We start from the raw sequence: 14783 nt of genomic DNA, 5'->3' as shown, positions 1-14783 counted from the left end.
AGGAAACATCATACTCGTGGGGGCTGGGTGTGGCGAGGGGGCTGCGACCCGGGCGGGCGGTGTACGTGGTGCGAGAAGTGCGGGGGGCCATGGTGCCGTGCTGGATGCGGGGTGATTCTGGTTATGTGGCACTGACTCTTTGTTGCCAGAAGTTCGAAAGTATAATTTAGTTATGATCTTTCTGAAATTTGAAAATTTTGAAATGCGGGGCGCCTTTGGGTCAGTGCCTCCAAAAATGAATGTTAAAAAGACCCCACCAAAAGCAGGGAAACCAGTTTTCACACTGATTAGAACAGAATGTGTGTTCGTGTTTACCAGTTAGTAACCTCTCCGTAACTGAAATGTAGGCTAAAATATGCATGTCACTAAAGGGAGGGTGTTTGTGTCTTCCTGGGTTTTTGAAGGGCGGTTCCCTACCTGGGTAGTGCCCTGTTGGTCAAATGACCAGCTTACCGCCGTGCCCGAGCCTGCGATGTGCGCCGCGCCCCCCACGCGGCGCTCGCGAGGCGTTGCCACTCCGTTGTCCTTCGCGGTGGCGCCGGCAGTGCCAGCCCCAGATGCGGTGGCTGGTGCGGATGCAGTGGCTCGACAGCTGAAGGTCCAGCTGTCGAGCCTCGCGCTTGTGCAACTTCAACTTCTCCGTGTAGGTGTTGCAGTTGCTGGGCTGCACCGAGTCCAGCGACTCGTACACGATCGCCGCGGTCTGCACCTGCCACCCCTTGAGCCGCAGCTCCACCACGATCGGTTGGTACTTAAGAATCTTGTGATTGTGGCTGAGCTGCAGTGAGGAGTGGCGGGCGCCGGTCGCGTGCTCTTCGAACGTGACCGCCAAGTCGGCGATCACCATCTTCTTGGCGGCCACGTTCCGCAGTACGATGTCCGGCCGCAGGGCTGCGCCCATGTACTCGGGCACTGTCTGGTTCAGGCGCAGCTCCGCGACCGGCTTGCCGCGCTCGAGCGCGTTACGGATCTTGGACCCGATCTGCTCCAGGGCGTCGTCATGACGCTGGCGGAGTGCGTCCATGTTGGACTCGCAATGGTTGAGGACATGGGCCAGCGTCTCGGCTGAGGAGCAGGTCGGGTCCCTGCAGGCCGTGTGGGCCCGCAGGTGCTTACGCTTCAGCGCCGAGTTGGTGTCGACTTGGTTGAGGCGGGCCTTCACGCCGAAGCGGTAGTCGTCGTCCGACAGGCCCGCCACCGTCGACACGAACTTGGCGCCGGCACCGCCGTGGGCCCTCACCGTCTTGCCTTGGTCCGCCAGACCCTTCCATCGGGTCTGGTGGCGGATCTTCAGGTGCAACTTTACGTGCCGCAGCACCGACTTGTGGTCGAGCCACTTGGCGTGGTGCGGCACGCGGAGGCCGAGTGGGTCCTGGCCGTTGCGGTCGTCCTGCACCGCCAGGCTGAGGTGGTAGACGCACAGCCACCGCTGTACGTCGGACCACAGTGACCCGATGTCGCCGTGGCGGCGCAGCGCCTCCGCGTGGGGCGAGGCGGCGAGCTCGGAGTTGAGGAAGCACCGCACGAGCTCGTCGTCACGCCCCCGCCAGTGTTCTTCGCGGAGGTGGTGGCGCTTGCGGACCACCTGGCACACCTGTGCGCGCGCCACCTCCCGGATCGCCGGGTCCTTCGAGTGCAGCGAGCCCCAAGCCACCGCTCGACGTTGGTGCGTAGAGCACCTCGTTGGTTGCCGAGCGGGGCAGGCGTAACAGATGCCGCAGGCCCTTGGCTACCGTACGGTCAAAGCCCTGTAGCTGGGACTGGAGCGGGCGGAGGTGGCGAAGCGCGTACTCGACCTTGGGGTAGACGTAGGTCTTGAGCGCCTTCACCACCTGCCACGGCGCCAACCCCGACTGCATCAGCGCCACCACCTCCCGCTTGATCTGTTGTAGCTTGGGCTCGAGCTGGAGACGGTGGCGCACGTGATCGAAGCCGTCGCCCACGCCGAGGTAGGGGTAGCTGTCGTGCAGCTTGATGCTTGAGACCTCCTCGTCGTGGAGCGACAGCTTCATGTCCTTGTCGTGGGCGAGGATGCCGCGCGCGTTGCGTGTCACGGCCAGGAAGGCGCACTTGCCTGGATTGGCCTGCAGCACCGTCCACTCCAGGAACTTCTCAACGACAGCGTGGCAGCGCTTGATGCCGGCCGCGCTGTCGCTGAACACCTTGAGGTCGTCGGCGTAGGCCGTGGTGCATGGCCGCACCCCGTCCGCCAACGCGACGCCCACTCCGTCGAGCTTCTCCAATGCTCGGAGCAACGGCACCAGCGCGGCGATGAACAGGAGGGGGCTGAGTGGACAGCCTTGGTACACGCCCACCTCCTGCCGCACTGGTTCCGTCGGCCGCGTTGCCGACGACGAAGTAGGAATCCTCATAGATGTCGTCGCAGCGCTCGACGAACGCGCGCTCGACGCCGAGCAGGCGGAGCACATATCACAGCATGTCCTGGTGAACGGACCCGAACGCGTTCCGCAGGTCGTACCAGACCTGGTACAGCCTGCGGTGCATGCGTCGGGTTTGGTCCAGGAGCGTGGTTGCCACGAAGTTGTGCTCGTGGCAACCATTGTACGCCCTGAACCCCTTCTGCGCCATGAGCAGCAGCCCGTTCGCCTCCAGGTACGCCGACAGCCGACGCGCCAGCAGACCGCTGTAGAGCTTGTAGATCGCGGTCTGCAGGCAGATCGGCCGCCAGTTCGCTGGGTCGTTGGGGTCACCCTTCTTGTGGATGAGGCGGACGAACCCCACCTTCGACGGGGCAGGCACCCGGTGGTGGCGCCAACAGAACTGGAAGGCTGCGTGGAGGAGGGGGGCCAGCTGCGCCGCGAACTTCTTGTAGATGTCGTATCCCACGCCGTCGTGGCCGGGGCTGGAGTTCGTGGCCGCTTGCATGAGCTGGTCCTCCACCTCGTCCATCGTCAGCTCGTCCGTGAGCGCGCTCCGCCGCTCCTGCGGTGTCCCGACGTCGGTCATCGCCCCGCGGAACAACGCCCCGCTAGCTTCATCTGGTAGGAAGTTGATGCGGGGCGAGTTCACCGCCGTGAAGTGCTCGTGGAGCGTGCCCGTCCCGTAAACACTTAGCAAGCTAAGTACTTATGGGAATTGCAAAAATGAATGTGAACAAGACCCCACCAAAAGCAGGGAAACCAGTTTTCACGCTGATTAGAACAGATACTACACTTGATCTTAGCCAAAAGGCCGAGAAGGTCCACAACCCTAAACAGTGCCAGCTGTTCCGTTGTGACGTCGGATAAGTGAAACTTTTAAATTGCAAAAAGCTGCGGTGGATAATGCCAAACCTATCAATAGCATTATAAAATATAGCACTAGCATTACGAAATATAGCGATAGAATTACGAAATATAGCAATAACATTATAAAATATAGCAATAGGCTGAAGTATGTCAATATTAATAGTTGATGCAAAAATACGAGTAGAGGAAACGGAGAAGATAAGTGTAGTGGTTGGCCTCGCGGGGGAGTGGTGAAAGCCCCCGGAGACCGTACCGCGATTGGCTAGCAAGCTAACCTAAAGCAGTAGTTCCAAAAATGAATGTGAAAAAGACCCCACCAAAAGCAGGGAAACCAGTTTTCACACCGATTAGAACAGAATGTGTGTTCGTGTTTACCAGTTAGTAACCTCTCCGTAACTGAAATGTAGGCTAAAATATGCATGTCACTAAAGGGAGGGTGTTTGTGTCTTTCTGCCGGCTGCCTGCATCGGTGGTGGGCCCGGAGGCGCCGGCGCTTGAGTACACTGTGCGTGTCGAGCTGGTTCAAGCGGGCGGCCACCGCGAAGCGATAGTCAGCTTCCCACATGCCTCGCGGCCGCGTGAGGAAGCTGCTGCCGACGCCGCCGTGCGCGCGTGCCGTTCTGCCTTGGTCGCGCATGGCCGCCCACTTGGTCCAGTGCCTGTGCTTGATGTGCAGCTTCACGTGCCGCAGGACCGTGCGGTGGTCGAGCCACTTGTCGTGGTGCGGCACGCGAAGCTGCAGCGTGGCCGCGGCCGTGCCGGTGTCGGTGCACGCCGGTGCGGTCGCGAACTGGAGGCCGATCGTGCGGAGGTGGCGCTGGACGTCGACCCAGAGCGAGCCGATGTCGCCGTTGCGGCGCTTCGGCGGCGCGTCGGGCGACGTCCCGAGCTGCGAGTTGAGCAGCAGCTCGCACAGCTCCTCCTCGCGGCCCGCCCACGCTTGAGTGTCCAGCCGGTGGCGCGCGTCGGCGATCTGCCGGGGCTGCACGCGCGCGATGCGCTGGATGGCAGGGTCCTTGGAGTTCAGCATCTGCCACCCATGCGCGACTTGCAGCGCCGCGTGCAGTTCCGTCAGCGGCAGTAAGCCCAGTCCGCCGCGCGACACCGGTGCGTAGAAGCACTGCGCTGTGGCGGAGGCTGGCAGTCGCAGGAGATGGCGGAGGCCTCGCGCGAGGTGCCGGTCGAAGCCCGCAAGCTGCTGCTGGAAGGGGCGGAGGTGGCGAAGCGCGTACTCCACCCGAGGGTAGAGGTACGTCTTCACCGCCTTCACCACCTGCCACGGTGCGAGGCCCGACTGGAGCAGCGCTGTCGCGTCATCCTTCAGCTGTTTGAGCATAGGCGCGAGCTCGACGCGGCGGCGCGTGTGGTCGAAGCCGTCGCCGACCCCCAGGTAGGTGTACGAGGCGCTCATGGACAGCGCGGGGATCGGCGACCCGTCCAGCTCCAGCTTGAGGTCGTCCGCCTTGAGCACGCCGCGGCGGTCGCGCTGGATCGACATGGTGGAGCATTTGCTGGGGTTGGCCGCCATGCCGGTCCAGCGGAGGAAGTCGGCCACGAGCGCGTGCTGTCGCTTGATGCCGTCCTCGGTGCCGCTGAAGATCTTGAGGTCGTCGGCGTATGCCGAGGCACCGGGGCAGTCATCGCCCGACAGCGGCGCGCCCGTGGCCGGCAATCGCTTCAGCGCGAAGAGCAGCGGGCTGATGGCAGCGTTGAAGAGCTGTGGGCTGAGCGGGCAGCCTTGGAAGACTCCCACCCGCAGCGAGATCGGGGCCGTTGTGCCGTCGGCGGCGTTCCCGACGACGAACGCCGCGCTCTCGTAGAGCCCCTTGCACATGGTGACGTAGTCGTCGGGGACGCCGAGCCGCGCGAGTGCATCCCATAGCAGCGCGAACGGCACGCTGCCGAACGCGTTGCGGAAGTCGTACCAGACTTCGTAGAGCTGGCGGCGCTTGCGGCGGGCCTGGTCGACGAGCGTGGCCGCGAGGAAGTTGTGCTCCCCGCAGCCGTTGACCGCTCGGAAGCCCTTCTGTCCCGGGGCGTGGCGGTCGTTCGCGTCCAGCCACCGTACCAGCCGCCGCGCGAGGACCCCCGTGTAGAGCTTGTAGATGGCTTGCTGGAGGCAAATGGGCCTCCAGTTCGCCGGGTCCTCGCGCGCGCCCTTCTTGTGCAGCAGCCGCACCACCCCGAGCTTCCAGCTCTGGGGCACACGTTTCGCCTCCCAGCACTTCTGGAAGGCGGTGGCGAGCACGGGCAGGAGCTGCGCGGCGAAGTGCTGGTACACGTCATAGCCGACGCCGTCGAGGCCGGGGCTGGAGGTGCCGTGGGCGTGCTGCAGCTGTGACTCGATATCGTCCTGTGTCGGCGCCTCCGTGAGCAGCTCCCTGAACCTCGACGCGGCAGGCAGGTGGGTCATAGCGGAGCGGAAGGCAGCACCCGCCGGGGCGTCAGGAGCGAACTCCTGGCTGGGTGTGTTGACGCCGTCGAAGTACCGCCAGAGCTCATCGCCCGGAATGGGGCAGGTACCGTCGTCTGTAGCGCCTGCCGCTGGCGCCGCTGGGTCCGATGCGGTGCCGGCGCTGGAGGCCGCTGTCCTTGGTGTCTCCTGCTGCGCGCGTGCCTTGGACAGGATGTCTTCGACGCAGGCTTTCTCGTCCGTGTCGAACCGGTGACGCAGGTGCCGTTGGTCGATGGCCGAGTTGACGCGGCCGACGCGGCGGCGGGCTCGGCGAACAGCAGTGCGGTCTCTGGGCGAAGCCTGCTCCACGGCGTGGAGGTCGTCCAAGGCCTCGTCGAGGCGGTGCTCGCGGTGGTGTCGAGTCACCCGCGGCGGGCGGTGGCGACGTCGCCGCTTCGCTGCACCAGAGCGCCCGCGGCGCCTGCGCTGCCTCCGTCGCGCTGGGTCCTGCTGACTGGCGTCGCCATCGCGCTCGTTGTCTCCATGTGCATCGCCTTCCAGGCTGCGGCGGTCCTGCCCTTGGTCGTGCAGCGGGCGCTGCCGTCGCTGTTCGCCTTGTTGCCGCTGCTGCCGCGGGCACTGGCTGCCTTGGTGCTGCTGTCGCTGTCGCTGGGGACGCGGCTCGGGGCGTCGCTGGGCCTGGGAGTACGGCTGCAATTTGTCGTACAGGAGGTGCGGGAGGGCTGTGATGTAGCCCTCCGCCGACTCCCAGTCACTGGCGTCAGTGATCTTGGCCGCCAGCGTCGCGCCAAGCCGCTCCACCATCTCGCGGGCAGCGTCGTCCTCAGCTTCGGTGAGCTGGCGTAGTCGGAGGCGGGGTCGACGCTGCGGAACTGCGTCCGGCCCGATGCGCATGGCTGCATAGACCTCGCCGTCGTCGATGTCGGCGAGATCCTCGTCCTCCGGCTCCTGCATCTCGGTGTTGGTGTCGGCCGCGGGTGTCGGAGGCGGAGTGCGGGGTGTCGGCTGGGGCGGCAGCACGGGCATAGGGTCCAGCGTCGTGTTCGTACAGCCGTCGCCTGCCGTGTGAGCACCGCACTCCATCACCGTCCGGCGGAGGTCGAGGGCTCGGTTGGCCAGGCGGTCGGCATGGGCATTCGCTTGGCGGTCGATGTGGTGGAGTGAGAAGCTCCCCACCCGCGCGAGCTCCACCTTGACTTGGTCGCGGAGGCGGCGTAGAACGGCGTTCCTCGCCGCGAAGATGCCGCGCACCTGCTGGATCACAAGGGTGCTGTCGCCTTCCACCCGCAGCGACGTCGCTCCGTGGTCGGCAGCGGCTCTCGACCCGGCCACCGCCTTCCAGAAGTGCTGGGAGGCGAAACGTGTGCCCCAGAGCTGGAAGCTCGGGGTGGTGCGGCTGCTGCACAAGAAGGGCGCGCGCGAGGACCCGGCGAACTGGAGGCCCATTTGCCTCCAGCAAGCCATCTACAAGCTCTACACGGGGGTCCTCGCGCGGCGGCTGGTACGGTGGCTGGACGCGAACGACCGCCACGCCCCGGGACAGAAGGGCTTCCGAGCGGTCAACGGCTGCGGGGAGCACAACTTCCTCGCGGCCACGCTCGTCGACCAGGCCCGCCGCAAGCGCCGCCAGCTCTACGAAGTCTGGTACGACTTCCGCAACGCGTTCGGCAGCGTGCCGTTCGCGCTGCTATGGGATGCACTCGCGCGGCTCGGCGTCCCCGACGACTACGTCACCATGTGCAAGGGGCTCTACGAGAGCGCGGCGTTCGTCGTCGGGAACGCCGCCGACGGCACAACGGCCCCGATCTCGCTGCGGGTGGGAGTCTTCCAAGGCTGCCCGCTCAGCCCACAGCTCTTCAACGCTGCCATCAGCCCACTGCTCTTCGCGCTGAAGCGACTGCCGGCCACGGGAGTGCCGCTGTCGGGCGATGACTGCCCCGGTGCCTCGGCATACGCCGACGACCTCAAGATCTTCAGCGGCACCGAGGACGGCATCAAGCGACAGCACGCGCTCGTGGCCGACTTCCTCCGCTGGACCGGCATGGCGGCCAACCCCAGCAAATGCTCCACCATGTCGATCCAGCGCGACCGCCGCGGCGTGCTCAAGGCGGACGACCTCAAGCTGGAGCTGGACGGGTCGCCGATCCCCGCGCTGTCCATGAGCGCCTCGTACACCTACCTGGGGGTCGGCGACGGCTTCGACCACACGCGCCGCCGCGTCGAGCTCGCGCCTATGCTCAAACAGCTGAAGGATGACGCGACAGCGCTGCTCCAGTCGGGCCTCGCACCGTGGCAGGTGGTGAAGGCGGTGAAGACGTACCTCTACCCTCGGGTGGAGTACGCGCTTCGCCACCTCCGCCCCTTCCAGCAGCAGCTTGCGGGCTTCGACCGGCACCTCGCGCGAGGCCTCCGCCATCTCCTGCGACTGCCAGCCTCCGCCACAGCGCAGTGCTTCTACGCACCGGTGTCGCGCGGCGGACTGGGCCTACTGCCGCTGACGGAACTGCACGCGGCGCTGCAAGTCGCGCATGGGTGGCAGATGCTGAACTCCAAGGACCCTGCCATCCAGCGCATCGCGCGCGTGCAGCCCCGGCAGATCGCCGACGCGCGCCACCGGCTGGACACTCAAGCGTGGGCGGGCCGCGAGGAGGAGCTGTGCGAGCTGCTGCTCAACTCGCAGCTCGGGACGTCGCCCGACGCGCCGCCGAAGCGCCGCAACGGCGACATCGGCTCGCTCTGGGTCGACGTCCAGCGCCACCTCCGCACGATCGGCCTCCAGTTCGCGACCGCACCGGCGTGCACCGACACCGGCACGGCCGCGGCCACGCTGCAGCTTCGCGTGCCGCACCACGACAAGTGGCTCGACCACCGCACGGTCCTGCGGCACGTGAAGCTGCACATCAAGCACAGGCACTGGACCAAGTGGGCGGCCATGCGCGACCAAGGCAGAACGGCACGCGCGCACGGCGGCGTCGGCAGCAGCTTCCTCACGCGGCCGCGAGGCATGTGGGAAGCTGACTATCGCTTCGCGGTGGCCGCCCGCTTGAACCAGCTCGACACGCACAGTGTACTCAAGCGCCGGCGCCTCCGGGCCCACCACCGATGCAGGCAGCCGGGCTGCTCCCGGGTGGAGACGCTGGCGCATGTGCTCAACCACTGCCCGGGCACCATGGATGCGGTCCGCGGCCGCCACGACGACGCACTCAAGACCATCGAGCGTGCGCTCATCGCGTCGTCGTCGGGCGACCGGCAGGACCGCGTTGAGCTCCGGGTTAACCAGACCGTGCCCTCGCTCGCTGGCCCCGCGCTACGGCCCGACCTCCAGCTGTACAACCACACCAAGAAGACGGTGGCGGTGGTCGATCTGGCCGTGGCGTTCGAGGAGCAGGCGGGCGAGGACCCGGACAGCTCAGCGCTGGCCCGCATCGCCGCACACAAGCGCGCCAAGTACGACCGCATCAAGCGCCACCTCGAGCGCCAAGGGTGGAAGGTGCACCTCTCGGCGCTCGTTTACGGCTCGCTTGGTGCGGTCGCCGGTGGCAACCGCTCGGTTTACACCGAGCACCTGGGGCTGCTCAAGCGAGACGCGAAGCGGCTGGACTGGCAGCTATCTGCCGCGTGCATACAGTCCAGCCGCCGCATCTGGAACCTGCATTGCAGCCAGCACCGCGCCCGCCAGCACGCACAGCGCCCCAGCCAAGACACCAGGGGCAGTCGGGTGACGGAGACCGGGGGGACTCCGTCGCGCTCCGGCCGCCGCTAGACGGCAACCAGGCCCATTGCGGCCGACAGGGCCACACCCATGTAGGGAACCGCCCTCGGAAACCCTGCACCGGCTCACATGGTCCGACCCCCCGATTGGTTCAACCCGTACACCAACTACACACCAATTAGGGACTCCCAGGTAGTCACTATCAGGACGCAACGGACTAACCGGCAGGTAATACATTAACCCTTTCTGTTCTAATCAGTGTGAAAACTGGTTTCCCTGCTTTTGGTGGGGTCTTTTTCACGTTCATTTTTGGAAGTGCTGCTTTCGGTTAGCTTGCTAGCCAATCGCGGTACGGTCTCCGGGGGCTTTCACCCATCCCCCGCGAGGCCAACTACACTTGATCTTCTCCGTTTCCTCTACTCTTATTTTTGCATCAACTGTTAATATTGACATATTTCAGCCTATTGCTATATTTTATAATGTTATTGCTATATTTCGTAATTCTATCGCTATATTTCGTAATTCTAGTGCTATATTTCGTAATTCTATCGCTGTATTTCGTAATGCTAGTGCTATATTTTATAATGCTATTGATAGGTTTGGCATTATCCACCGCAGCTTTTTGCAATTTAAAAGTTTCACTTATCCGACGTCACAACGGAACAGCTGGCACTGTTTAGGGTTGTGGACCTTCTCGGCCTTTGGCTAAGATCAAGTGTAGTATCTGTTCTAATCAGTGTGAAAACTGGTTTCCCTGCTTTTGGTGGGGTCTTTTTCACATTCATTTTTGGAACTGCTGCTTTCGGTTAGCTTGCTAGCCAATCGCGGTACGGTCTCCGGGAACTTTCACCCATCCCCCGCGAGGCCAACTACTACTTGATCTTTTCTATCCTCTTCCTTCTTCTGCCTACGGGCCGGCAACTACCTTTTCGGCCCTTCACCACCGCATCGGCGCATGCGCTTCTGGTGGCCGGACTGGCAACCCCGGGAGCGCTCGCCGTCCACCGACAGCGAGTGCTCCATGGCCAGCCACTCCAGCCTCGCCAGCGACGCGTCTTTCTATAGCGCGGCCAGCGACGGGGCTGGGGCGGCTGAGCTGGCGGACGTCCGGGCGGGGGCGGATCCGCTAGGGCTTCGGTTACGCATTGGGGATCCGCCCGCCCCCGTTTTGGGCTCGGCCGGAGCCGAAAATGGCCCCGGCGACCCTCCACGCGCGGCGCCGCTGCTCGGCACCGGCGAGGAGTTGGCCGGCGCAACTTCGGGCACGGGTCCGCGACCCGCTGCGCCCATTGCGCCCATTGCGGGACCGCGGGCCGGGCCCTCTGGCGGCCAAGCCGAGGCCCGGTCCGCCGCTTCAACCTCGCGTCGCTTCGCGGCGACGGCGAGCAGACGCGGGCCCGCGGACCGTCCGCCGGGCGGGACCGGGCCCCGTTCACTTGGCCTCACTATGCCAGGATCCCGGGCCTCTCGTGCGCCGCGCGGCACGGAGTACACGGCCGAAGAACACGGCCTCGAGGACGCGGCGCTTCGAGCAGCAGCGCCGAGTACTCGGCAGTGTTGTTCGTTTCACTGCTGCTCGGCATGTAGTGGGAGCACGTCCACACCACGGAGCCGTCGGGCTTGAACAGCGCTGCACCAGCTCCGCCGGGTCCTGGGTTGGCGCGGCAGGCGCCGTCGAAGCGCAGCAGCCACTCTCCGGCGGTGCCGCTGTCCACGTCCATCGCCGCCGCTGTCGCCGTCCGGTCGGGTGCGGCCGCCGGGTTGTCCTCCTGGTTTGCGTCCCTGGCCGTCAGGTCGGCTCCGTCCGCCGAGGTGTCCTCCTTGGTCTCGCCGTCAGCCGTCGGCTCTGGTGGGAGCAGGCGAGCGGCGATCCGAGACGCCACCATGCGGCGCGGCAGCGGTGGGCCCCAGCGAGGCGCCGGAACCTCACCGAGACGCGCAGCTATGCGGGTGGACACCAGCTCTCGGGGCAGCGGAGGTTCCCAGCGTGGTGCTGGAATGGCACCAAGGCGCGCGGCGACACGTTCAGCGACCAGAGCTCGGGGTAGCGCTGGCCCCCATCGTCCCTGGCTCGGCTGCTCCGGCACTTCAACAACTTCGGGATGAGTGGGGCTCGCAAGCGGGGGGGACGCTGCGAGCTCCGGGGTTGCTGGTTGGGGCGAGTCGGGCGTGACAGTGGCCGCCGCGACGGTGGCGTTGGCTGCGGCAGCGGTGGGGCTTGATGTCCCTGCCACTGGCAGAGCCGTAGCTGGAAGTGCAGTCGAACGGCCGGCGCACGCTTGCGCGTGTTTAGCTGCCGCTGGCCGCGACGCAAAGGGGGTGCCGCACGCGCAGCCCGCCAGAAACTTGTCCTGGAAGACTGCGCGCCGGTGCCGAGTGGTCCGATGCCTCTGCAAGGAGCTGAAGCTGGCTGCCGTGAACGTGCACAGCGTGCACGTGAAGCGCTCCGCGTTGTGCACATACACGGCGAGGACAGGGGCCGAGAGAGCGCTGGCCGCGTATGGCTTGTGCGCTTGGGGTGGGTCCTCGACTCCGTCCTCGTCCGCGAGCTGCAGGTGCTCGGCCGGCTTCTGGGCGTCGGCGTCGTCTTCGCTGTTGAGGCGGCGGCGCTTGCCGTCCGGGCGTCGCTCGCTGGGTCGGCGAGGCGATGGGCGGCGCTGCCTGGGCCGGACGCGGCCTTGGTCAACGTCCATGGCCTCTGCGGGGGAAGGCGCCGCCTGCGAGGCGCGCTGTGCGCAGGCGAGGGCATGGCTCGTCGCCGCCATCCGCGAGTGGAACACGAGGCTGCACGCGCACCCGCTGTCGAAGATGTCGGAGAAGCGGGTGCCGCGGTGCGCCGATCTGCGGTGGGCGACGAGCGTAGCCAAGTTGCCTGCGACGTACGCACACACGCTGCACTTGAACTCGGTGGCGCTGTGTGCGTACGTCGTCTGCACCGGCTCCTGCGCGGCGACTTGGTCGGCAGTTCGAGCCGCAGCGTCAGCTGCAACTGCCGCCTCAGCAATAGCTGCAGCAGTCGCAGCCGGCGCGGCTCCAGGCGTTGGCATGTCGGCGAGCCTGCCGCCCGCCCTGCCGGGCCGGGGCAACACACTCGCAGGGTCCGGGCGGGGCTTGGTGGCGGCAGCGGGGTCGTCTTGGCCGTCCGCGTCGTCGCCGTCGCCGTCGTCGTCCTGGGCGCGGCGGAGGTCGTCGGGGCCCTGGCTGCCCGTGGGAGCGCGCGCCGTGGCGGCTGCGGGCGCTCCACTGACGGGCAGCCTGCCGGCCGCCCTGCCGGGTCGGCCAACATCACTGGGGGGCAGCGGGGGCGCGAGGAGAGGCGGAGCGGCGGCGGCGGGGTCTTGGGCAGCCAACCGGCGCGCGTGGGGGTCCGTAGCAGGCGTGGGGGCTGCGCAGGAGCCGTCGCTCCGCCCGCCGCGCCGAAGCGCCGCGTCCTCGAGGCCGTGTTCTTCGGCTGTGGCGACCGTGCCGCGCGGCGCACGAGAGGCCCGGGATCCGGGCATAGTGCGGCCAAGTGAACGGGGCCCGGTCCCGCCCGGCGGACGGTCCGCGGGCCCGCGTCTGCTCGCCGTCGCCGCGAAGCGACGCGAGGTTGAAGCGGCGGACCGGGCCTCGGCTTGGCCGCCAGAGGGCCCGGCCCGCGGTCCCGCAATGGGCGCAATGGGCGCAGCGGGTCGCGGACCCGTGCCCGAAGTTGCGCCGGCCAACTCCTCGCCGGTGCCGAGCAGCGGCGCCGCGCGTGGAGGGTCGCCGGGGCCATTTTCGGCTCCGGCCGAGCCCAAAACGGGGGCGGGCGGATCCCCAATGCGTAACCGAAGCCCTAGCGGATCCGCCCCCGCCCGGACGTCCGCCAGCTCAGCCGCCCCAGCCCCGTCGCTGGCCGCGCTATAGAAAGACGCGTCGCTGGCGAGGCTGGAGTGGCTGGCCGTGGAGCACTCGCTGTCGGTGGACGGCGAGCGCTCCCGGGGTTGCCAGTCCGGCCACCAGAAGCGCATGCGCCGATGCGGTGGTGAAGGGCCGAAAAGGTAGTTGCCGGCCCGTAGGCAGAAGAAGGAAGAGGATAGAAAAGATCAAGTAGTAGTTGGCCTCGCGGGGGATGGGTGAAAGCCCCCGGAGACCGTACCGCGATTGGCTAGCAAGCTAACCGAAAGCAGCAGTTCCAAAAATGAATGTGAAAAAGACCCCACCAAAAGCAGGGAAACCAGTTTTCACACTGATTAGAACAGATACTACACTTGATCTTAGCCAAAGGCCGAGAAGGTCCACAACCCTAAACAGTGCCAGCTGTTCCGTTGTGACGTCGGATAAGTGAAACTTTTAAATTGCAAAAAGCTGCGGTGGATAATGCCAAACCTATCAATAGCATTATAAAATATAGCACTAGCATTACGAAATACAGCGATAGAATTACGAAATATAGCACTAGAATTACGAAATATAGCGATAGAATTACGAAATATAGCAATAACATTATAAAATATAGCAATAGGCTGAAATATGTCAATATTAACAGTTGATGCAAAAATAAGAGTAGAGGAAACGGAGAAGATCAAGTGTAGTTGGCCTCGCGGGGGATGGGTGAAAGCCCCCGGAGACCGTACCGCGATTGGCTAGCAAGCTAACCGAAAGCAGCAGTTCCAAAAATAAATGTGAAAAAGACCCCACCAAAAGCAGGGAAACCAGTTTTCACACTGATTAGAACAGAATGTGTGTTCGTGTTTACCAGTTAGTAACCTCTCCGTAACTGAAATGTAGGCTAAAATATGCATGTCACTAAAGGGAGGGTGTTTGTGTCTTCCTGTGTTTTTGAAGGGCGGTTCCCTACCTGGGTAGTGCCCTGTTGGTCAAATGACCAGCTTACCGCCGTGCCCGAGCCTGCGATGTGCGCCGCGGGGCCCCCCCAGACCCACGCGGCGCTCGCGAGGCGTTGCCGCTCCGTTGTCCTTCGCGGTGGCGCCGGCAGTACCAGCCCCAGATGCGGTGGCTGGCGCGGATGCAGTGGCTCGACAGCTGAAGGTCCAGCTGTCGAGCCTCGCGCTTGTGCAGCTTCAACTTTTCCGTGTAGGTGTTGAAGTTGCCGGGCTGCACCGAGCCCAGCGACCCGTACACGATCGCCGCGGTCTGCACCTGCCACCCCTTGAGCTGCAGCTCCGCCACGATCGGTTGGTACTTGAGTGTCTTGTGGTCGTGGCTGAGCTGCAGCGAGGAGTGGCGGGCGCCGGCCGCGTGCTCTTCGAACGTGACCGCCAAGTCGGCGATCACCATCTTCTTGGCGGCCACGATCCGCAGTACGATGTCTGGCCGCAGAGCTGCGCCCGTGTACTCGGGTACCGTCTGGTTCAGGCGCAGCTCCGCGGTCGACTTGCCGCGCTTGAGCGCGTTGCGGATCTTGGACCCGATCTGCTCCAAG

At 65.0% G+C, this 14783-nt stretch overlaps 3 protein-coding genes across 3 annotated transcripts; 1 reads left to right on the top strand and 2 right to left on the bottom strand.

Moving 5' to 3' along the window:
- Positions 1-4822: 4822 nt before the first annotated feature.
- PHYSODRAFT_509671 (hypothetical protein) lies at positions 4823-5344 on the top strand (the record flags this gene model as incomplete). Its single annotated transcript, XM_009531773.1, has 4 exons — positions 4823-4909; positions 4964-5028; positions 5119-5181; positions 5233-5344. 4 exons carry the CDS (start codon positions 4823-4825, stop codon positions 5342-5344), a joined length of 327 nt encoding a protein of 108 aa, XP_009530068.1.
- A 4953-nt stretch (positions 5345-10297) lies between these two features.
- On the bottom strand, positions 10298-10675 carry PHYSODRAFT_334512 (hypothetical protein; the record flags this gene model as incomplete). The annotated part of the gene is made up of 2 exons (XM_009531772.1): positions 10298-10431; positions 10519-10675. 2 exons carry the CDS (start codon positions 10673-10675, stop codon positions 10298-10300), a joined length of 291 nt encoding a protein of 96 aa, XP_009530067.1.
- Positions 10676-10821: 146 nt separating this feature from the next.
- Positions 10822-13368, bottom strand: PHYSODRAFT_334511 (hypothetical protein; the record flags this gene model as incomplete). Its single annotated transcript, XM_009531771.1, has 1 exon — positions 10822-13368. One exon carries the CDS (start codon positions 13366-13368, stop codon positions 10822-10824), a length of 2547 nt encoding a protein of 848 aa, XP_009530066.1.
- Positions 13369-14783: the final 1415 nt, after the last annotated feature.

Source organism: Phytophthora sojae, assembly GCF_000149755.1.
Source record: "Phytophthora sojae unplaced genomic scaffold PHYSOscaffold_5, whole genome shotgun sequence".
NCBI lineage: Eukaryota > Oomycota > Peronosporomycetes > Peronosporales > Peronosporaceae > Phytophthora > Phytophthora sojae.
This window is presented reverse-complemented; position numbering and strand designations above follow the sequence as displayed.